We start from the raw sequence: 23,850 nt of genomic DNA, 5'->3' as shown, positions 1-23,850 counted from the left end.
ACGACAAAAGGGCCCGGGCCCAGCCCGGCCCTTTTAGTTAAAGGCCAGCCCGGCCCGTTTAAAAAGTCCATGGGCCAACTCGGGCTGGGCCGGGTCGGCCCTTTGGACATTTATAAACCCAGGGACAACCCAAGTTTGTTAGCCCAGAGGACGCTTTGAAGCATTGAGCACCAATCATAGTTGAAGACAGTGAAAACGAAGGAAGAAGGAAAAGATCCCGCGGGGGGGGGGGGGGGGGGGGGGGGGGGAATAAGAGGCATGCCAGAGTTTCGCCGGCAACGACACTGAGTTGAGCTCCGTTTCTCCGATTATGCGCTTGTTCATTTGAACTTATTTAAATTTATTGAGGTAATTAAAAAATTATTTATTTAATTAAATAAATAAATAATCTTAAACTTAATTTTAAAATCTTTTATTACACAACCTTAAACTTTTAGGGCGGCTTAATTCATCTGGGTTGGTAAAGAACTTCTTTTATAACTCAAAGCCATTTCAAAATAATAATAAAAATGGCTATATAAATACACTTTAAATTAATATTAATATATCAAAATCTTTTAAAAGACAAAAATAGTCAAATCGAAAGCTTTCTTCTTTCAATGCCTAGTTTTAGATCTGAATCATGTGGAAGAATTCTATAATCCATCGAGTCCATTGGTGGATCAGATCAGTAGGTCGCACTGTGTGTCTTGTGGCAGGCGTTCTCTTCCCCTATTCTTACTTTAATCTCTTCCACTACTTTTTTTCTCGCTCTCTCTTTCTCTCTCTCGCCACAAATTAATCCTCTCTCACGTAATACATATATCCCATGAAGAATATAAGGAAAAAATAAGAAAAATAAAATTTTATGTTATTATTATATTTATAAATTTAATATTATATTCACTTTTAATATTTTTTATATTCTCCTGATTAACAATTTTAGAACCAAATTTTAAAGTTACATATTATTTATGTGTATATTTATTAGTCTTTAAAATCATTTTATAATCCTTTTTGTAATAACTCAATAAAAAATATCAATATATATTTAAACTGAATTATTAATATAATCAAAATCTTGCATATATAATGAAATATAAAATTGTTACGGGTATTTCTCGCTCTGCTCTACATAGGCCGGACCCAACATGATAATTCGACCCAAACGCTCGAGACCCAATAAATCAAACTGAGCTCGTTAAAGCGAGTTCGGATAGTACTAAAGCTCAGGGTCAAACATCGGGGCCAAGCGAACTCCCAGTAGCACCTCTAACTCTTTGGCATATTCAAACGGCCCCCAGCTACACTCTGGGCAAGTTCCCAGCAATCTTCATAGCTCGTCGGCTTAGCTCGTCAGCTCGCATCACAGAAGAGGCGCGTGTTGCGGCATACTGGCCAGCCGGGGGTGCCCTAACTGGACCCCTTGGGCCCATTCTCTCGGCCTATTTTGTCGGCCCATACCAGTTCCATCCTGGCCTTCTGGCAATTAACAACATCATTACAGCCGCATCTGGATTTCCAAACATCCCCCTCAGATTTCATTCTCATTAATGACAGATCACATCCACATTAATGGAAGATCACATCCTCATTAATGGAAGATCTCATCCTCATTAATGAGGGGTCTCGTCGGCACCTCGCTGCGACAGGGACACCCTCGCCGGCTACTCCATCCCATCGTCTCTACACGTACGGAGCATGCAAGAAAGCTTTTGGGCTAATGTATATATCAACCAGCCCTCTTAAGGGCCAGGGATATGTACTCTGGACAACTAACTGAAGAACACCCAATATTTTTGTTTACTCGCTCATTAACTTGAGCTTCGGAGTATCTTGCAGGGACGGGCCGTTCGCTCGGCAAAACAGACCGGATACTTCATTGTCCATCTCTCGGATCCACCATACAAGTGCGGGCTAACAAATCTCCGTCAACCAATTCTGAACGTCAACAAAAATAATCTAAAGTATAAATACAATTAAAATCTTAAATATTAAAAATGTAAAACAATCTAAAATATCAATACAATCAAAATCTTATTTAATATAAGTAAGAGTTTTAGATAATAAAAAAATTATTAACCTAATAATGAGTGTTATTTTGTTCACCCCTTTTAACGTGGTGAACTTACCCTCTGTCAAAAAACTAACGGGGTCTATCTCTTCTCTCATCTCTCCCCTTCCCTCTTTTTCTTCAACAAGCCTTTTGTTGCCTCACCTTTGTGGCCAGGGAAGATACGATGACGGTGGGCACGTGAAAGGCGAGGCGAGAAGGTAAAAGGGAAGGTGGGGGCGAAGAAAGAGGATGCAGCAACGAAAGAGTCAGTGGAGAGAGAAAGGCTACAAGAGCAAAAGAAAGGGAAAGAGAGAAACGGGATAGGTTTCTTGGGGAAAGAGACCCCCCCCCCCCAAATGACTTTTTTGCCTTCCAAACTAACGAGGGATAAATTATAACATAAGATTTTATTTTTCATGTTTTTCCCTCATATTCAAATAATCTAAAATATCAATACAATTAAAATCTTATTTAATTATAGTAAGAGTTTTAGATAAAAAATTTATTAACATAATAATAACATAAGATCTTATTTTTCTCCTCATATTTTTCGTGGATTATATTTGTCAAATGAGAAAAGAGAAAGAGATGGAGAAGCTGAGGAAAATATTAAAATTGGAGAAGGGGAAGAGAAGGGGCGCCTGACATAAGACACGTGAAGCGTCCCTATTGGCTAATAAAAAAAAATTAGAGGAAGAGAATGGGTTATGCTACACGAACAAATTGGTGGACAACTCTCAGTGTAAATTACAAATTTGTCCTTTACTTTTCGAAGAATGCTACCCTTAATTTTGCTACCTTACTTTCTCTATTTCTTCCTCATACTCTCACACTCTTTCTTCTTTCTCTCTCTCTATTTCTCTCTTTTCCTCCACCTTTGTTCTCCATCATGGCTGTTTTCACCGTCATTGTAGTCACCGTTGCAGCCATTTCCACCATCTTTCACCATGGACGCAGCCGTCTCTGCTACTGTTGAAGCCACTATTTGCCTCTACCGTTCCAGCTGCCACCGACACCTCTATTTCATCTCTTTCCCTCTCTCTCTCTCTCTCTCTCTCTCTCTCTCTCTCTCTCTCTCTCTCTCTCTCTCTCTCTCCTTCCCCCTTCTCGTTCTTGGTGTTATTTGCCTCCGACACAACCTCAGTCACCGCTGTTGAACAGCCGACATCAAAGTTTCTAGTCGTTGTTCCAATCACTGCTGACACCTCCATCTCCTTCTCTATCTCTCTCTCTCTTCTCGTTCTTACTATCATTCCCAACCGTTTTGATAGAAAGATGTATATTTATTTTTATATTGCATTTAATATTTTTTAAATTTTTACAAAAAAATACACATTTTAACCTATCATAAATCATAAAAACACTTTAACATATTGTATGAGTTAACTATTTTGTTTATAATTTTTAAAAACTTAAACTAACACATAAATATATAATATATTTACTAAAAATATATTTATATATAATTTCAGGTTAATATATATATTTTAAATAAAAATATATACTAAGAGTTTGATACAACTTTATATATAATTTTTAACTTTTTATTTCAAGTAATATATAATTATTTATATATAAAATAGTTACAAAATATATAAAATTTTATGTTTTATATGAATGATAAGGAGAAGAAATTTAATTATATTGTGATGAATATAAGATAATTATAAAACTACAAAATGATTTTTTAAAAATAGCAAACCAACCCTTAACATGTTACAAGCTAAAATTTTTAAAAGTTACATAATGAGTTTAATTTAATTTACATAATTTTGTATAATATGTTTTATAGTTTATAATTGTATTTAAAAACATATTTATGTATATTTATATATATATATATAAATTTTATATTTAGATAGAATATACATCTTCAGTAAATATGCATCTCTGGCAAACAGAGAGAAATTGTCAGACAGAATGAGAAGACCCACGACGAGAGAGAGAAAGAGAAGAGGATGAAGGCGTTGGCGATGGCTGGAATGGCGACTAGAAGCTTTGATGTCGACCATTTAATAGCGGCGACTGAGGTTGTGTTGGAGGCGAACAACGCTGATAACGAGAAGAGAGAGATAGAGGAACTAGAGAGAGATGAGATAGAGGTGTCGACGACGGCTGGAACGCGCGAAGGCGAGCAGCTATTTCAATGGCGGCAGAGGCAGTTGCCTCCATGGAGGAAGACAACGGAAGCTGCTGCGACAGCGGTGAAAACAACCACAGTTACGAACAACAGTGGAGGAAGAGAGAGAAAAAAAGTATGAGGAAGTAGCTGAGGAAGTAGGGTACCAAATTTCGAAATGTCAAATTTTGTAATTTACACCGAGTTGTCCACTAATTTGTTTGTGTAGCATAAGTCAGAAGGGAAGAAAGAGAGGGGCACGCTTATCACAAGACACGTGCCCTGCCCTTGGGTATAAATTATATAAGCATAATACGATTTAAAAATAAAAAATTATAATCTAACATTAACATATATAATCTAAAGAGAAAACAATTTTGGTTGAATAATGTATGTGACATTTCTATTTTTTTTGCAGAATCTTTGGCGAAGGGTTTAGAGTTCTGATTTGTCCCTTCACTGAGTGAGAATAAAAGGTTTAATTATAAAAAATAAAATAAAAAAAACTAGACTATCTAGAGAAAAAAAAAATAGATTGAGAGAGAAAAAAAAAAGAAAAAAAAATTCAATTCAGTCTGGAATCGAACCTTCCTGATTAGATGTTCCATCCGAATGTTATGTTAATTATTTTTTATTTCTGGTGTGGTCCGATTCAAACGGAAAGCCAATTCTCTCCATGTATGATAAATTATTTAATAGCTAATGTATATAATATAAAGGAACTCAAATTCGAATCCTAAGGTTGTGTTTTTTTTATTATTTTCAAATCATTTTAAGTTTTTAATTTTTTAAAATAATAAAAACGTTTTTTTTTTATTGTTTTTAAAAATATATTTTTGAAAACAAAAAAAAAATTGTAAAAAAAACTCAAAACAACAAAAGTTGTTTTGAGTATTTTCATTCAAAACAAACTCTAAACTCAAACACATTTATTTATTCATATTTTATTATTGTAATGAGAAAAAAATATTACAAAATTATTTAATTTTAAAATGTATATATATTTTTAATAATATATTAACATTAAATATTTATAATTTACTGAATAATTAAATTTATTAAATAATATATTACTAAAAAATTATTTTCAAAATTTTAAAGAGAATGCGTTTTCTAATTTTCTGTTTTGAGAAATAGACTTTCAAAATGACAAAGAGAACACGTTTTCAATTTTTTAAAAACAGACTATTAAAACAGAAAAGTGAAAATGAATTCAAAACTCAAAATTGAAAATTGAAAAGTAAAGAGAACGCAGCCTAACAAATTAATAATCTGGTTACGGCTTTGTTCATATTATTATTATTATTGTTTAGATTAATGTATACATTGGTGTGTATTTACATATATATTTTTTAAATTTATATTAAATAACAAAAAAAATTGTCAATCTAGTACGGGTCTTCACATTGAGAACTTTCCAATTTTGATCTGATTTGAATGAGTTGCTCACTCTTAATTATTTCTACTAGTACCGGTCTATATTTAACCATTACAATTGAAATTAATCAATATTTGAATAGAAACAATACCGGACATTTAATACCATTTTTGTAATTAATATAATATGATATTGACAACTATGGGTTAGTCGTACCTAATAATAAAGGTAGTTCAGTTTAGTATGGAGCCACAGGACCTGACTCAACAAGACTATCGTTCTGGTAGTAAGCAGTGGCTTGCACTCCACAAACTGATAATATCCAAAAAAGAATGAGTCTTCCTATTTTGTCCAAGAAATTCGCAAGGAGGTCAGAAAGACAAAAATATATCTCATTTAAATACAAATTTACCTCATTTCCTATGTAATCTCCCATCTCTTCTCTCCCCTTCCCATTGTCGTCTCTTCTAGCAAGCTCCGGCACCTCTTGTCGCCTTTCTCACGTTGTCTCACTGTCTCGCTTTGTGTCACCTAGCCTCACCTCGCGCCAGCCAATACTACAGCAGATGGGAAAGATGCATAAGTGATGGTGCGAGGCAGCGCGAGAAAAGCTACGAGGCGACGGCGGGTGTTGGAGCTTGCTAGAGATAGTAGTCATGGGAAGGGGAGAGAAAAGAAATGAGGTTGTAGCAAAGAATGGGGTAAATTTGTATTTGAGTGAGGGACTTTTTTGTCTTTTTGGCCCCTCTCGATAAACCTCTTTGTGAGGCTCTTGAACAAAGTAGCATTAACTAAAAAGAATACCTTATTTCTCATATTCTTCCAACTCTGTCGTTGCCAATTTGCTTGCTAGTTTGAGCAACTGCCTGGAATTTTTCACCTTTTTGGTGTTTTGGCAGCTTGAAGATGCTGTGAAGAAAAAGCACAACCTTCCCCGCGTCTCCAAGAGGCCCCGAGTCGAATGGTATAACTTGATGAGTAATGATATTTGTACAAGAGGAGTTTCACATATAGGTTTACAAGAGAGATATTATTGCAATAAATTGGCAATATTTTGGATCTAAATTGGAGCAATTTCTCGCAATAAATTTGAATGACCATTTTGCCTCTTCCTCTCCTCTCTCATCTCTCTTTTCTTCCCCTCTAACAACCATTTCTCACCGCCTTTCTCTCGCCGCCTTGTTGGCCTTTGCAGTGGCAAAGAAGAAAAAACAAAGCGATAAGAGGAAGGTAGTGATAGAAAAGGAAGAGGAGAGAGAAGAGGAAGGAGTCGCCTCACCGACCGCCGCGAAGAGGATGGATACAACGATGAGGAGACAACGAGAGAAAGGCTGTGAGAGGAAGGGGGGAGAGAGGATGCAGTGGGGAGAGAAGAATGGGAGAAAGAGGAGAGGAGATGAGAGAAAGGGGCATCTTCGCCTATTGCCACAGAGAAAGATGATGCAGTGGCAAGAGGAATGTGGTGAAAGGGGAATTGGAGATGGAAGAAGACGGAAGGAGAGAGAAGAAAAAAGTCCTTGATCTCCGCAAAGAGGGAGGCAGTGGTGGCTAGAGAGAAGTGGCGACGAAGAGAGAAAAAAGAGAGAGATGATGCAACAAAGAGGGGGGAAGGCGAGAGGAATGGGAGAAAGTGGAGATCAGAAAAGAAGGGGCAGCCTCGCCAACCGCCGCAGAAAAGGAGAATACAACAACGAGGTGGCAACGGTGAAAGAAAATATGCAGCAGAGATGGAGGAAAGAGAGAGATATGAGAAAGAAAAGGGTCACCTCGTCGACCGTTGAGGAGAGGGAGGCGATGGTGACTAGAGGAAAGCAGTGAAAGGAAGGGGAGAGGGAGGATGCAGCGAAGAAGGAGTAAGGCGAGAAGAAGGGGAGAGAGTGGAGATTGGAAAGGAAATGGTCGCCTCGCCAATCACCGCGGAGAGAGAAGATGCAGTAGTAAGGATGAGGCGGCAGCAGCGAGAAGCAAGGGGAGAGGGAGATGAAGGGACAAAATGGTCATTCAACTCACCTGTAAACCAATCTGTCAAACTCTCCTTTTATAAATAGAGTAATGCTATTCGACCCACTAAAGTGTCACCCAAAGTGTCACCTTTGAGATATCACGATATTTTGTACCAAAATATCGCGATATCTCGAATGATACCGCGATATGAGAGGGTAGCAAAATTTTCAAAATTCAAAGCCTTTCTCTCTCTCTCTCACATTCTCTATTCATGACCCTTTTTCCTCTCATTTTGACCTTCTCTCTCTTTCAGTCTCCCACGCTCCCCTTCGAGTGAGTAGGCTCATTCCTCCCTCTCGCTCAGGCCATCTCTCTCTCTCCCGTGCATCTAACCATGCCTCCGGAGTCCTTTGGGCTCATTTCGGCCATCTCTCTATCTCCAACCCTGAGCTACAAGGAGGTAAATCTTTAGTTTTATCAGCAAAAATATATACACGTTATTGGGTTTGGCCGAAACTTAAAGCTAAGATCTACGGAGTTTTGGCCGTTGGATCTTGGTGGTTTTTGAGTATGTTGGTCAATGGGGATAGAGGTGTCCGGCGGTTGCCTCTGATCGTCGGAAACCACCGGCCACGGTTACTAGTGGTGATTGGCAGTGCGTATATACACGCTGTGGGTTTGGCCGAAATTTAAGTTTAGATCTATGGAGATTCGACCGTTGGATCTTGCTAGTTTTTTGGTATGTTGCTCAATGGGCCCTTGGATGTAGGGTGGTTGCCTTTGATTTCCGGAAACCACCGGCTACGGTAACCGGTGGTGGCTGGTAGTGTATTTTTAACTTTGATAGAAAATTAAAAATCAGATCTACTAAAATTTAATCGTTAAATTTGTTTCATTTTTTTGTATGTTAATTCTCTTAACTTAGTGTTTCTAATAGTAAGTTTTGATCGTGGGAAACTTCGGCCGGTGGTGCTTGCCAGCGACATTTGCGGTGGCGGTTCTGACTATACATACATACATACATATATTTATATTCTCTTTTGTAATTAGTTTAATTTATATTATAAATATTAATATTTAATTATGAATTTGTATTGAAGATGTTGAAGTTAATGTTGAATTTTTATTGAATTTGTGATCTTTGAATGAAGATTAAAATTAAATTGAATTGGTAATTTAAATATTAATAAATTAAATTAATTTGTATGTATTTTGTGATTTTTTGAATTGAAATTAGTCAGTTTATTTAAGAACTAAATGGTAAGCAGTAGTTGTTAATTTCATTTGAATTTAGATATTTATTAATGTGTATATATATTTTAAATTTATATTAAATAAAATTTAAAAAATAATCAAATGTGAGACGTAGAGATCAAGTTGTATTCTTTTAATTTTTTCAAACCAAATGGAGAAACACGATGAGGGATACCAACAGCTTGTCCAAAAATTTGTTCATTTGGATTTGGCTTTATTTTAATTTACCAAATTATGCATCTCTCTTGATTAGAAATTTTATTCTTTTAAAAATTTTATTTAGTATTAAATTCATAAATTATATATATATATATATAAAGTTAGAGCACTATTAAATCATAAAAGATAAAAGAGGAAAGATATTTTTTAAATAAATAACAGACCTACCAATTCATTCCCCACCTTATGGTAGGGTAATAGGTTGGTTTATTTCTTACAAATACTTCTTGTGTTTTGATAAATAAAAAAAATTAATTAAAAATATCTTTTCTTTGATTTAAAGTAAGTGGATTAGGAAATTATTTAAAAAAAAAAAATAAGATGAATCCAAGCCTTGATGGGTGAATATGGATGAGGCCATGTTAGGTGGATTTTTTTTTTTTTTTTTTTTTACGAGCAAGAAATCAATTTTATTTTTAATAAAGTGTCTGATACATTTTAAGTATTAATTTACTGTATGATTATTACATCATCTATATAAAAACCCATTTTCACCGTATAAGCAACTTTCACATTAATATAAATTTATATTAAATAAATTTAAATTTAAATTTAAATTTATACACATTAATAAATTTAAATTTGATATTAGACTAATTTAAATTTTATTTAATACAAATTTAAAATATATATACACATTAATAAATATTTAAATTCAAATAAAATTAACAATAATTACTTATCATTCAATTCTTAAATAAACTTAATAATTTCAATTCAATTCAAAGATTCACAAAATAAATACAAATCAATTTAATTTTATCCTTCACAATACTTAAAAATCACAAATTCAATATTAACTTCAACATCTCTATACAAATTTATAATTAAATATCAATATTTACAGTATAAATTAAACTAATTACAATAGAAAATATGTAAATATATATATATGTATGTACAATCAGAACTGCCAGCTGACAACCATCGTCAGTCGAAGCTTCCCACGATCAAAATCTATCATCAGAAACACTAAGTCAAGAGAGTTAACATACAAAAAAATAAAACAAATTTAATGGTTAAATTTTAGTAGATCTGATTTTTAATTTTCGGCCAAAGTTAAAAATAAACTACCAGCCACCGTAGCCGCTGGTTTCCGGCGATCAGAGGCAACCATCTGACACCCAAGAGTCCATCGACCAACATACCCCAAAACCAGTAAGATCCAACAGTCGAATCTCCGTATATCTAAACTTAAATTTCAGCCAAACCCATAACGCGTATATATGCACTGCCAATCGTCACTGACCACCATGGCCGATGGTTTCCGGTGATCAAAGGCAACCACCCAACACGCTTATCCCCCATCGACCAACATACCCAAAAACTACCAAGATCCAACGGCCAAAACTCTGTAGATCTAAGTTTAAAATTTCAGCTAAACCCAATAACGCGTATATTCGTATATATTACTTTAAAAGACTTACCTTCTAAATCGAGGCCAATGGAGATGTGTGATGGATGGGGGAGAGAGAGAGAGATGAGCGAAACTGCTCAATGAAGGAGACGAGGAAACTGCCATGGAGGAAAGGAACGAGATGCACGGGCAAGGGAGAGAGACAGTCGGAAGGGGAAGAAGGAAAGGGAGCGCATACACAAGAGAGAGAGATAGAGAAGAAATAAAGGCAGGGTTGTGCGGGAGATAGCGAGAGAGAAAGAAGAGAGTGAGAGGAAATCTGAATTGAGGGTATATTAGTAATTGGCTTAATGGGTGCACTTCAGTGGGCCGAATAACATTACTCTTACAAATGGCATAATTTGACACAAACATAATAGCATTACTCTTGATCTCTAACTTGACACAGACTTCAGAGAGATCAAGAATCAAAATGGCATAATTTGACACAATGCATCAATCAATCTGCATCATGTTTCATGCAACTGTTTGGGACAGAAACCTTGAATTCTGAGATGCAAGCAAACAAACTGCCTTGCTGAATATGAAGACCAAGTGAAATACGTGGCAAGGAAGGACCCCCGTAGGAATATGCTAAATATCAAACCCTGAATTGGAGCTTTTATGAATACAAATTCAATGATTCAGTGGTGTGGTAGGCAATATCACAGATACAAGCCCGATAATCGTTTATCTATACAAATTACAAGGCATGTTAGGATTGCTTGCTTTATGTTCTCGGCTGACGTTTAAATACTATGAAGATAAACGATCAAAATCAACCATAGCTCAAACGAGACTCTGAAGACCGTGTGTTGGTTTGACGCCTAGGAATTCCAATCTCACAAGCATTCACCCTTGCTGCAAACCGAAGTGAACAGAGTGACTCTCCAACTGAGGAAGGTTCGGGGGAGACATTGACAAACATCAAGGTCTTCGAGTCTCCACCTAAGCAAGGCTGATTAACAATTGCCCAATCAGAAGATATAAAACAAAAAGTAAATAAGCTAGAAAAATAAAAGCGTCCATGAAGTTTTCGTTGAGTTGATATATAGATGTTATGCATATTCATTTAGAATCCCAATCTATGTAAGCATGTGTCTGGTCAGAAAAACCGTGTTTAAAAGTTCAAATTGAAGAAACAATTCAGTAATTGTATCTTGGGTAGGCCCATATCAATGATAGACTATATAAATATGACAACAAAAAGCAATCCCAGCTGAAAAATAAAAAGCAAGAACTTATGAAATTATAACAAACACAAAACATAAGTAATCCATAACAGCTTGATGACAACAGAGTGTCCATAGACTTTTATTGAAGATGAAGAAATCACAGATTATAGTAAATCTCCAGGTTGGATCATTGAACACCCAAAACAGCTCAGCAGAATCACAGATTGAAAAGTTCAGTGTAATCTTTTGAGTGTTCCTCTAATAGGTTCTTCTAGGGCGATTTTAAAGTAGCCGTCCATGTATATAATTCAGGCATTTATGCTTACGCACTGAGTAATATGAGGAATACTACTGTATATATTTGGACCATTAAAAATCTGAACTCTTCAATGGAGGCAGAGACAGACAGGTTGCATCCTTAAATAGTCAAATATTGAAAGGTTGTAACCTTTCAAAATCCTAACTAAATTTTGAAAGGTTGTTTCTTTTTTTTTTAAAAAAAAAGGTTGTTTCCTTTCAAATAAAGAGTTGTTTCTTTTCAACATTCTAACTAAAATTTTGAAATGTGGTCTCCTTCCAAAATTTTCCCATATATATCCAGACAATTCCAGAGTTTAGAAACAAGCAGAATTCATTTGAAACAAAAGTTTTTTGCCCCTGTTGAAGAAGATCAAAAGTTTTATTCCAAAACTTGATTTCTTCATTTTTTGTTGAGTGCAGTAATCAAAAAAGTCTTGGTCATATCCACTAAAGCAATTTGGTAAATCCTCACAGGAAACTCAAAGTAGAGGGAGGACAAATTTCGCTTTTAGGAAAGCAATTTTTATCGTATTTCAAGACTTCTACAACTTGAAGATTTTTTGCAAAATTTTCTTATTTGTTATTGTTGTTGTTTCATTTTAAGTTTTGTATTTATTCTCCATAATTGTCATTGTTGTAATATCCTCAATTAACATCTTTGATGTTCTATAATGGCCCTTTTATGGCTCTAGAGTCTGGACAAATTATTACAAAATCAGGAAAAGCACCAAAGAACAAGCCTATGTTTATGCATCAAGGACATGCCAGAAATTTAGTGAGGTGCACCTTCATGGTTGCCTCATAATGATGGCAAACTAATTGTATAGGGAACAAGTTGTGATAACTGCATGATTCAAAGAAGCTTACCTGGAGAAGATATGTGAGTTTCGAATTCCTGAAGGGAACATGGTCTTCCTTCTTTGCCAAGGCAAATATAACATCACTTAAAGATGACAGACTTCTATTAATGGCCTGCATTTATTAATGACTTCATTAGGAAACATTTATTCTGAAAAACAAGATTGCAAAATTTAGGTTTATGAGCATGCTCAGTACTTGAGTTTCTTTCAGCCGGTCACCGGTGGACCCACTCCTAGAGAGACGCTCACTACCAGCAAGGTCAATAAGATTCAGGATGCCTTGTACCTGTTGGTCGGTGCTCTATAAAGATACAAAAGCACATTCATTATTGGGCAAATTAGTGAATAGTGATGGCTGTGCATGTGCCTAGAGAGGACATGCTTGAATGAAAGCAAGCTCAGTATGATGATCCATACCTCATTAACACCAGATATACGGAGGGTGAAGACAAAATGGCTTCTGGAAGATTGCTCATTCATTTGGGTCTTGCCAACCGACCTAAATGAGAATAGATACAAGAAGTGCAAATATGAACAGTGAGCGTGGATATTTTGTGCTAAACAAATTTAAGAATTAAAAAATCCAAAAACAAGCAACAAAATATACTGCAAAGATAATGCCTTTTATTTGGAGTCCATGATTCCATGAATAAGATCCCTCCAGGGATTCATATTTTGGAAGGACAAGTTCAGAAGGCACTGGTTCACATGATTATGATATTCAAAGAACACAAACAAGAGAGAGAGAGAGAGAGAGAGAGATTTTCACAAGTTGAAACTGCAGAGACATGAACAAGTCAGCATTATCTCAGTCAAAGTTTTCTACAAGAATCTTAATCAGATTCATGCTAAAAAAAACGTATTTAGGAGTATAAAATACCGGCTCTGGGCAGCCCGGTCTAAAAGATATGAAACTTCTCTAGTACTGTGAACATCCACAATGGTCAAATCAGAAACATGAGTGTTTCCGTTGGCATCATGTTTAATTGCATATTGCTTTCCTGCAGCCCCATTTTCTGCACGTGATACATCTGAACATGATCGATTTGTTGCTAACAGATCCCGTATTGTCTCATTATATATTTCCAACATCGACACCTACAAACATTTTCAGAAATGATATGCAGCAAACATGTCACTAAAGTCCAAATGTACAAGCAAAGCAATGAAAGAAGAAAATAACATATCAAGCCTTAATCCCACCATGCACAGTTGGCTCAGTAAAAGAAGAAAGAAAGAAAAAAGGTTATTTTAGACCTGCATTTCATACTTCCATCCTTGGGGTTGAAGAGATTGCCTAGTCTGAAAGATCTGCTCCAAGGACCGAGGTATCAGCCCTTTCTGATCTGGGCTTCCTGGCCTACCCATCATAGTATAGGTTTTGCCTGATCCTGTTTGGCCATAAGCAAATATGCAGACCTGATGGGAAAATAACCTGTGTCATTTCTCTATGTTTGCTCCATAAGCTTGAATGTTGCAGCCTATAGTTCTACTGACAGGCACGACATACTAAATCTTGCATCAATTTGATTCAATCATTAGTCACCAATTGCAAAAACCATACAGACAGAAATCATTAAACTACAGAACAGAGCAACACAGGGAAACTAAGCTAGGCCATAGATCACCTTGTATCCATCAAGAGCACTCTGTACAAGCTGTGAGATTTCCACAAAAACATCTTCTTGTGAGGCATCAGGCATGAATACTTTATCAAACATGAAAGAATGTTTTTGTCCTGATGACAACAGAAGTATGATGAGAGATGCAGACATGTGATAAAGCAAGATCTACTAGCTACAAAATGAACTTATTTATTAAATCTTCCTAAGATATACCATTTTGTATCATGTCAATTCCTTGTCCGAGTGCTTCAGTTGTTGTGGGATAAGAAATGACTTTTTGTTCTGTACCTGCATATTCATCAGGCAACAAAGGCCTTACTCTACAGAAAACACGGATATTCCCTTTTAGTTCCTGCAGCAGAGAAGAATTTGACAGTGAAAATCTTCACATGAGACCAAATAAAAAACTGAAAGAAAAAGAGGTGCTTGTATAAAAATCTTTACCAATATTGTATTGTGCAATTTTTTACGTAGTTTCTCTCCTTCGATAATTTTCACTTCTGCGTCTTCAAGACGAGATTGTAACTCATGAATCAGTTTTTTTTGCTCTTCAAATTCTGCCCTCGTCTCCAATGCAGATAAATCAGATGTCTGCAGACAGAATATCAGAAATAAACATTGAATTAATATAAGTTTTCCATAAAGGATACATCTTTCAAGCAGATAAATAGTATTCATAGCATGGAAAAATCAATTCAAAACATGTTCCTTGAACTACTAATTCATGGTTGCAGAAATTCAAGATTTCAGACATCACCTGTAATTTCTCATCAGCAAAAGCAAGTTGATTTTGCAATGTTCTTATCTGCTCACTTTGTGATGAACATCTTGCCTGTTGGACAAACAAGTCTTGAAGATTTACTGGTGAAGGTTTGAGCTATGGCCAGAAAAAAGGTAGGGAAAAAAACAAACCTCCAACTCATTAGACCTCAATGCTAGGCGGTCCAACTCAGCACTTGATTTTCCATTACATTCTTTATATTTCTCCACTTCATCTGTCAAAGCCTGTACGTGTAACAATTGTCTATCACGATCTTCTCTCACTTGCTGCAGATCTCCCCTCAGACATCCAACTTCACTCACAAGAGCCTCTTTCTGCTTCAAAGCCTCATCTTGGGAAGCCTAACAAAATAATGCAAGATAGAACACCACTACAAACCAATCACAAATTGATTCTAGCATGATAGCATCACAAGCAAGACCACCAAGCTGGTGATTACGTAAAGAAAACAACACTTTCTCCAAGATGATAACTAATGTTTCACCAAAATATATGAATATAAAATGCCTCATCAATTAAATGGCATATATAGTGCCATGTCTTAGTTGTGTGCAATAGCATTATGTGGTTCCCATAAGACATGTGGAATTATATGCCAACAAAGAGAAAGCTGAAGAACAATAAGGACATGGGCCTAGGTGACTCAACAAGATCCTTGAACATAGACATGCTAAGTTGCTTCTTTAAATAGAATGTCTTGCACTTTGGTTAAAATGTTTCCTCTGGTTTCCTGATATTATTGATGGTTATAATTCAATGTCCTGTTCTTGAAAGTTATAATTCACCCTAATTCCATGCAACAGATAAATTTTGAAACAAACATTCTATACACTGAAATTTTCAATGTGTAGACCTGGAATATGCATAAAAATCCATCTCTGATGCTGCACGAAATCCTGTGCATAAAATAGTTGCAATGTTTATGGTGCTAGTGAATATCATGGAAAATGAGGAACCTACTCGAGATGAAGTTAGCTGATCCTGCAATGAGCTATAATGACCCCTTAAAGTGCTGAGATTCTCCACTACCACAGCTTTCTCTTTCTCCACACGCTTAAGGGTTTCGTTAGTTGTAGCAAGCTCTGACTGGAGTTTACTGTTGTATTGTTGCAAGCTTGTGTTGTACTCCTGCAATCTCTTGTACATATCATTAAGTGATGAGATCTGCGGGATCCAACAAAACTGGATTAGTATGTAGCCAAGTGCCTTCTGGATGACTACACAGGAAATGCTCTGGCTAAAATCCAAATTACTTCCTTTTGTATTACCTTCTGATTGGCACTTGAGTTCTCCCGCTGAGCAATCCGGAGCTCTTCCGAGACAGAAGCTTGCAATTTCTCAGCCGCAGCTTTAGCCTCTTTTTCTCTTGCAAGAGAATCCATCGCAGCCTGATCGTTGTATTCAACACATCAATTCTTCACACAGAACAATTAACAAAATTGAATTACATCAAGCCATAAATCTGGAAATCAACATGGATCTTCGAACAGTCTTACCAACTTATATGACTCTTCCTTGGCAAATTTCTCTTGTAAAGATGCATAGTTCTTTCTCAACTCCATAATGATTGAATTTAATTCCTCTTCTTTTGCCTTCATTAGCATCTCTAAGAGCAAGACAAATAAATTCACGTTACACAACCGTCCTAGTTTTCCATTGGACTGGAAACAGAAGAAGCATACCCATGTCAATGCATTTCTTCTCTGCCAATTCCAACAAATGATTTAGCTTCTCTTTTTCCAACAGGTAGTTTCCTTCTAGCTCTTGGAACCACCTGATGCAGAGCCTAAGCCTCCTAATGTAATCCATCATTTGGTCACATTTTTCCTAGAAAAAACAAATATTTCACAAGAATTATAAATAAACAAAAAACAACCAACCTTACTGCTTTCCAATGACATTAACTTTGAGCCCACAAACCTTAAGATTGAATTTATTTTTTGTTTTCATCTTCTCATTCAGTAATGCTTCGACATCCTCCCTTGTGAAGTCCACACTACTGCAATCAGAACCTGCAATGCTAGCCGGCCCGCCAAGTGGACCGAGGTCTTGCCCGCCATTCACAACCGAGAAGGCCTGCCGGCTTCTGCTGCCGTTTGCCTGCCCCACCATCTTTGGTGTTCCAATCTTTTGCAGCTTATCCACGGAAGCTTCTTCAGCTAAACATTTGTTCTGGAAACCAACAAACGATGAGAAAATCTCAAAACCAATTGTCATTAGTTTGAAAATAGATCAACAGGAAGACACCCACGTGAAGACCATAACCTAAATGCTCGGAAACAGAGGCGCGTTCGAGTAAATCCAATCTTTAGTCAGGAAACAGATCGAAAGAAATAAACCCATATGAAGTTTGAACTCAAAATGCTATAGAATCCTTGGTCGAAAACAGATCAAGAGAAAGAAAGTAGGAGAGTAGAATGCTCAAGAAGGGAGGCAAAAATTCGAGCAAACCCAACCCTAAAATTGATCGAAGAAAGAAACCAAAATAAAATGCTCAAGGTAGAGGCATTCTTGAGTAAATCCAACAACCTTACATTTGAAGGACTCGCAGGAACGGTAGAGTTAGAGATTGAAGGCTTGTTCGGGTTCTTGGAAACCATTTGAAGAGTGAGAGAGAGCGTTGAGGGTCAGTTGGGTCTGATTCCGGTGGGGCCTTGGATTGCAATCAAAGCTACCGATTCACCAGAGCCGTTGCTTTAATTTGCAGGAAGCTTATGATCGCGAAAACACCGAAATCATTTCTTTAACACTAGAAAACAAAGTAAAAAAGAAAACAAAAACCCTATATATATATATATATATCTCTCTATCTCTCTCTCATTTAGTTTCAATCTTTGTCGCTCTCTGAAGCTCCTCCCCGTTCTTTCTCTCTCTGAAGCTCATTGGTGGACTGTTGAATCCGAGGGTTTTGAAGGGGAGAGAAGATCGTTGGGCTTTTGAATTTTTTTGAAATGTGGAATCTGGCGGTGTTTAGTGTTACCAGAGAGAGAGATTCGTTGGAATATACAATGACTAAAACGCCCTCATTACAACCAACCTTACTTCCCTGCATTTGCATTTTTCCCCTTTTTCAACTCAGCCACATTGTCAATCAATAAAAATATTTTAATATTAAAAATAAAATACATTTATTATACTTTAATTATTATTTTTAAGGCAATAATTATCATATAAAAAAGTAAATTCTAAAACTTTATTTTATAATTTCATTATAACCATTAGCTCACCAATTTACTATAAATATGACATGAATATAAGACTCTTTGTATTTTACATAAAAAAAATTCTATTTTTTTATTTACAGAGAATAACACAAATTAATGTTATTGTTGCTTAAAATAATGAGGTTACAATTTGCATCATTATTAAAATAGGTAAAAGTATATCCTAAATTCACAATACTTTTTTTAAATAATTAAGATAATACTATTTTATTCTCTCTCTCTTTCCTTCTTCGATTTCAAACAATTGAGATTATAGATTTTCTCTCTTATTGATTAATTAAACTACGTTTAGAGCATGAATTCACTTTTTGAGAATCCCATTATTATGGCCTTTACAATTTAGATTTGTGACTTATAAATAATAAATATATGTAGTTTTTATCATTACTATGAAAACTAGATGTTTTGTATCATTAATTTGGATTAATTAAATCAAATAATTTGTTGACAATTTATGCAATTTTAAGTAGATGTCAATTAACTAATTATAGCATGATGACCCACAAATCACGCACACACACACACACATATATATATATATATATATATAAATTTGTGAATGAAGTAGTGGGTAGATCAATTCCTTGGTGGCAACCTAGAGTTGAATTAAATGGCTTGGCATTGCTTGCTAAGGGTGTCTGTTAAGGCTTTTAATTTTGGCAGAACTACCGCTTTTTCTCTCTTTTTCGGAAATTATTATAAAGTAGCTAAGTCTCTCTCTCTCTCTATCTCTGTCACACAAAAACGCAAACACATGGTGGGCAGTTGGCATTTCTATTCGTTTCTTGTTGCTTGGTTCCATTCCTTTATCCCCAGCCCCAACCTCCTTTTTGGAGCCTTCTTCTTCAACCATCTCTCTCTATCTCACGCACACAGATTTATCCTAAGCGTGTTCGTGTTGCTCTAACACACACTTACTTGGCACTGCCCTTCGGAAAAAGCTACACTCAAACAGTAGCGATAGCTTTCCAATTAATTAATCCATTATATCACTTCAATCCAACAGAGACCCAACTTCTTTCCAAACTGTTGATGTTCATGGCTTGCCCGTTTAAGGTAACCAACCAGTTATCACTTGGGAAGCTGCTACCTCAGTTGATGTCGACTCCTCAACAGCCTCAACCCAACCCACCTCCTACCTTAGCCTTGAAATTTGCTGACTAGGGCTCTGTGTTCTTCCTATTTTTTCATTTACCACAACAGACAAACAAACAAACAAAAGAAAGCGGCGCCTGCAGAAGTCTTAAGACAGACAAGCGCTTTACGCATGATGACGATGAATATATTAATTCACATCACACGAGAGATTGCTTCCTTTACTTCCATTAAAGGCACAATGATCTTAATTAGTCTTCATAACGAAGAAAAAGGAGAGTGTCCCATTTCTTGTATAAACCACAATTTTCCATCACCATACTCCAAATTTGGAATGTTTTATAAGTGAAGGGCCACTCTGGTTCTTTTTTTCATGAGAATTCTTTTCAAGGCCAACTGTATTGTGTATGTGTCTATAACTCAAAGTGAACAATACCTTGCAAGAAAGATGGCCAAAACTTTGACTGTATCTTATGTATTATATATACTGAGATTGGTGAGAGCTTATTTTGCAAAAACGGTTCAGTTAATAAAGAAGTAGTTTCTCAATAATCCCATGTTAACTTTTGAGTAGAGATAGAAATTGAGGTAGGAGACTCCATCTATTGGGATTGTAGTCTATATTGTCTATAAAACAGGGTCACCCACCCCAATAGAGTTAGATGCAGGAAGTAAGTGTGGCACAGCTAAATAAAAAATCCTCTTATAGTGTGTAAATGACCGGTTACTGGGTTTGAATTTGATAGCACTTTCGTGTGATTTCCATTTATGCGTGGTTTGTGGGGTATGATTCAAACAATACACGCACGGTATGTAAGTAAAGAGGCAGGATATAATAAGTCGATAGCTTGGCATGGAAGAGAAAAATTAAGAGCGTACCGGATGTTGGAGACTTGGGAGCCATTATTGCCTCATTAACAAGCATTCAAGTGCTTGATTTGCTGCAAACGTAAAGATAATACAAGCCCTTCCATTTCCATTTGCTCCGTAACAACTACTACTGTTTGCTACGTGCGTACGTACTGTCATTGATGCTTCTCCATCAAACTACAGTTTAGTCATCCATGCATAATTGGAGCCTTAATAGAACAGAAAATTTGGTAATGTTTATAATTAACATGGTCTTCTTGTCGATCCTATTGTCATTATTATTATTTCTAATTAATTAGCATGCACGCATTTGTCATCACAAATGGCAGCTTCTTGCGTGCTGCCGCGTTAATTACTTGGAAGCAGTTGATTAGATAGGACGCGCCGGCGGACGGCGCGGCGCAGTTGGTCGATTACTTCTTGCTTTATCAATAAATAATCACTGCCCGACCCATCAAAAATAATAAAAATTAAAAACAGTCGGCACATAGAAAGGGAGTGAATTTTCTTAATAAAAATTTGATTGGAGGGACGACCCATATGAAAAAAGAAATAAAAAATAAGGAGGCCAATGGAGATGCGGGGTATCGATCCCCGTACCTCTCGCATGCTAAGCGAGCGCTCTACCATCTGAGCTACATCCCCTTCATCTGGAGTCCTAGAACTATAATTTATATACCCAAATAAAACAATAATACTTCGTTCACTCATTCCGCACCATAAGTCTTTTCTTTTTCCTAAGTTATATCTACGTGATATTCAATATTATTGTTATTGTTTGAATATAATGATAGAATTTATGTAAGAGATTCGTTTTTAAGATTTTAAGACTCTACAAGAAAGAAATTGTCAAAGAGCACAAGAAATTTTGATGCTTTTAAGTTAGATTATAAAAGAAATTGCAAAGCTTTTGAATTAGTAAAAGTGACTTATTTGGGTCGAAGTTTTACCTTTATTTATAGATGAAATTGGTGATAAGTGATAGTTGGACTTCACTAGAAACCTTCAGGATTGAGTGTTTATCATCGTATCCAAAATTATAATTGTTAGTAAAGACACAACTCTTTATCACCATCCACATTATGGGTTTGTAACCCCATCCCCATATCTCAACAGGCAGTCTCACGGAATCGCTGAAGTTATGGTTATGGCCTAAAGATGTGCATTTGATTATAATTGAATCGAATTGCCCGATTTTAACTAACTAAATCGAACCGCCCTTAAAGATATAACCGAACCGACTCGATACACTAACTAAAATAATTGAAACCAAACTAATTGATTTTGACTTTGAGCTAATCGAACCAGAAACTTACCCAAAAATCGAACCGAATATAAACAAAAGATCGATTTTACTGATTACCTAATTTTTTTAACTAAACTACACCTAGTCCACATGGAGTAATGAGTATATATTTTTACCTAAAGCTAATCACACATCTACCGAAGAGAAAGAATTACTTCATCACCAAAACTCAAAACCAATATTATAATTTTAACATATCTTCAACAAAAACCTAGAACACACATCTTCCAAGCACCGAAGAGAAAGAATTACTTCATCACCAAAACTCAAAACCAATATTATAATTTTAACATATCTTCAACAAAAACCTAGAACACACATCTTCCAAGCATCAAAGATGGAGAAAAATAAAAAAATATTATAACTAATAAGCAAATATTCAGATTCCATATACAATTCATGCTTCCATTTATTATAAAAATGATAGAAATTGCTTTAATTTAAGGGTGTGTTTGATAGCATAGAAAATGCATGAAAAATGTCTCATCCAAGAAATTAAATTCCATCTTGGGTGTTTGACACACTACATTTTCCATATAATTGAATTCCATGGTATAACCATTAAAACTTGTTTTTGGCTCTTTTCCATGGAAAATTTTATCTAGGGGGAGATGGTTTTTGTTTTCCATGTAAGTTGAAAAACACTTTCTTTTCTACCTAAATGCTATCAAACGAACCCTAAGAGTACAAAAGACATCCATTAAACAATAACAGCATAATTCATGCTTCCATTTTGTTCTTACCATTTTATCACAAGTGAAGTAAAGTAGGTTTCCAGAAAAGCCAACCCAACAAAAGACCAAAATAATAGTTGCAAAAACCCAGCAAAAGACTAAATTCAAGCACCAAGTCAAAATCCTTGCAGTAATAAGCCTTAAGATCACTAGAAACGCTATCATTAGGCGTTCACTCATAGTTAAAGCAATACAAACATAAAAGAGCTCTGCATGTTTAAATTCAATCAGTTAGTTCAGTAAAATAAGAATCCACACCAGTAATTCAGACCACAATGCCAAGATATAGTGTTGGAACTAGAAGCCCATCACAATTGGCTTCTTATTAAAAGACATGAACAAACTTTAGATATTATTTTCAAATCAAACAAGTGATTGGAGACATATAAACCTATATACGTCTTAAATTCAAAACACATATAAACCTGATTGCAAATCTAATTTAAACAAATCCAAACAATAAACACAATCATAAATAAAACATATATGATAATCTAAGTAAGATCTTAACATTCTCTTTCAGCCTTTAACATATATGATTTGATTTTCTCACATTGCAAGATGAGGACATTGACACCATTTTGAATGAAGTAATACTATCTTATTATATTATAATAAATAATATTAGAAAAACAAAATGTATCGTCGTAGTCACAACCAAAGAACAATGCTTAATTTGTAAATTCTCAGGTTTATATGAAATATCATACCCGGTCATGTCTCCCCTTTTTGGGTCCTTTTGGTTGCTCAAAAATGACTTCATTTTGAATTGACTAATTAAATAGCAACGAATTTCCAGAGTATGTAACTTGAAATCCATCTAAAATTTTAAATGGTTTTCCAAGGAAAACAAGGTACCCATCAGGAAAGGAACTACCTAGATGCAGTTGAATCCTACAAAACCTCTCATGAATTAAGATTTCATTTGAAGCCTGTCAAACTATACCATTTCAACTATCTAAAAAGATAAGAGAACATGTAGATACATGGAATGTTTAAGCCTTTATGATACTATGAACTAAATCACAAAATAGAAACAACGAATTCGTAAAGCCAAGTCAAAGCATCAAAAGATTAAATAAACAACAAGGGAAACCAACCAGATCGGACATGACAATCAAAACCATACGACGATTAAGTTGTTGAAGCCGTATTACCTTCTCAAATTGTTGACGGCGAAACCAACCAGATCGTTGACGGTGAGGTAAGGGTAAAATGGGTTAGGGTTTGCTTTCACCTTCGACGAGTTGGGGGTGACACTTGGGCTATTGGGTGTAAGGGGCTGGGTGTTGGGTGTAGGAGGTGAGGGTTAGCCAGTGACCTAGGTTGTAATACCCAAGAACTTTGGGTTATTATTTTAAGGGAAAAATAGAAATTCGGAGAAAAATGGTATTTCAAAAGTCTGAAAAATTTACTGAATCAGTCGAAGGGAAGACCCTAAAGCTTAAATGTCTAAGGAAAAAGGAATGCCTTTAACGAGCATATCGAGACAGGATTTTTAAGACCAAAAGAAATCGAATCGGGAACGATTTTCA

At 35.7% G+C, this 23,850-nt stretch overlaps 1 protein-coding gene and 1 non-coding gene across 5 annotated transcripts; both read right to left on the bottom strand.

Moving 5' to 3' along the window:
* Positions 1–10,468: 10,468 nt before the first annotated feature.
* Positions 10,469–18,017, bottom strand: LOC127812269 (kinesin-like protein KIN-14N). 4 transcript variants are annotated; one of them, XM_052352659.1, is made up of 17 exons: positions 17,621–18,017; positions 17,007–17,258; positions 16,769–16,913; positions 16,583–16,692; positions 16,355–16,474; positions 16,047–16,250; positions 15,218–15,427; positions 15,063–15,137; positions 14,750–14,896; positions 14,519–14,657; positions 14,309–14,418; positions 13,938–14,099; positions 13,561–13,778; positions 13,098–13,179; positions 12,877–12,981; positions 12,688–12,792; positions 10,469–11,303 (listed from the first exon to the last, which is right to left on the bottom strand). In XM_052352659.1, exons 1-17 carry the CDS (start codon positions 17,684–17,686, stop codon positions 11,124–11,126), a joined length of 2,430 nt encoding a protein of 809 aa, XP_052208619.1. In that variant the 5' UTR covers positions 17,687–18,017; the 3' UTR covers positions 10,469–11,123. The 4 variants fall into 4 exon arrangements, with proteins under 4 accessions (XP_052208619.1, XP_052208621.1, XP_052208622.1 ...); XM_052352661.1 differs by lacking the exon at positions 17,621–18,017 and adding an exon at positions 17,338–17,608 and having other exon boundaries at positions 10,473–11,303; XM_052352662.1 differs by lacking the exon at positions 17,621–18,017 and adding an exon at positions 17,352–17,608 and having other exon boundaries at positions 10,473–11,303.
* Positions 18,018–20,847: 2,830 nt separating this feature from the next.
* Positions 20,848–20,920, bottom strand: TRNAA-AGC (transfer RNA alanine (anticodon AGC)). The gene has a single exon. It is a non-coding gene; the product is annotated as a tRNA-Ala (tRNA).
* Positions 20,921–23,850: the final 2,930 nt, after the last annotated feature.

The sequence above is a fragment of the Diospyros lotus genome, chromosome 10 (assembly GCF_014633365.1).
Source record: "Diospyros lotus cultivar Yz01 chromosome 10, ASM1463336v1, whole genome shotgun sequence".
NCBI lineage: Eukaryota > Viridiplantae > Streptophyta > Magnoliopsida > Ericales > Ebenaceae > Diospyros > Diospyros lotus.
Note: the sequence above shows the minus strand (reverse complement) of the source record. Positions and strands in the feature narration are given on the sequence as shown.

Coding starts and splice junctions, on each gene's coding strand:
- LOC127812269 (XM_052352659.1), bottom strand. CDS start 17,686: ATGGTTTCCAAGAACCCGAACAAGCCTTCAATCTCTAACTCTACCGTT. Junction 13,180..13,560: donor GACCGGGCTGCCCAGAGCCG/GTATTTTATACT, acceptor ATTCTCATTTAG/GTCGGTTGGCAAGACCCAAA. Junction 12,793..12,876: donor ACCGGCTGAAAGAAACTCAA/GTACTGAGCATG, acceptor TAATAAATGCAG/GCCATTAATAGAAGTCTGTC.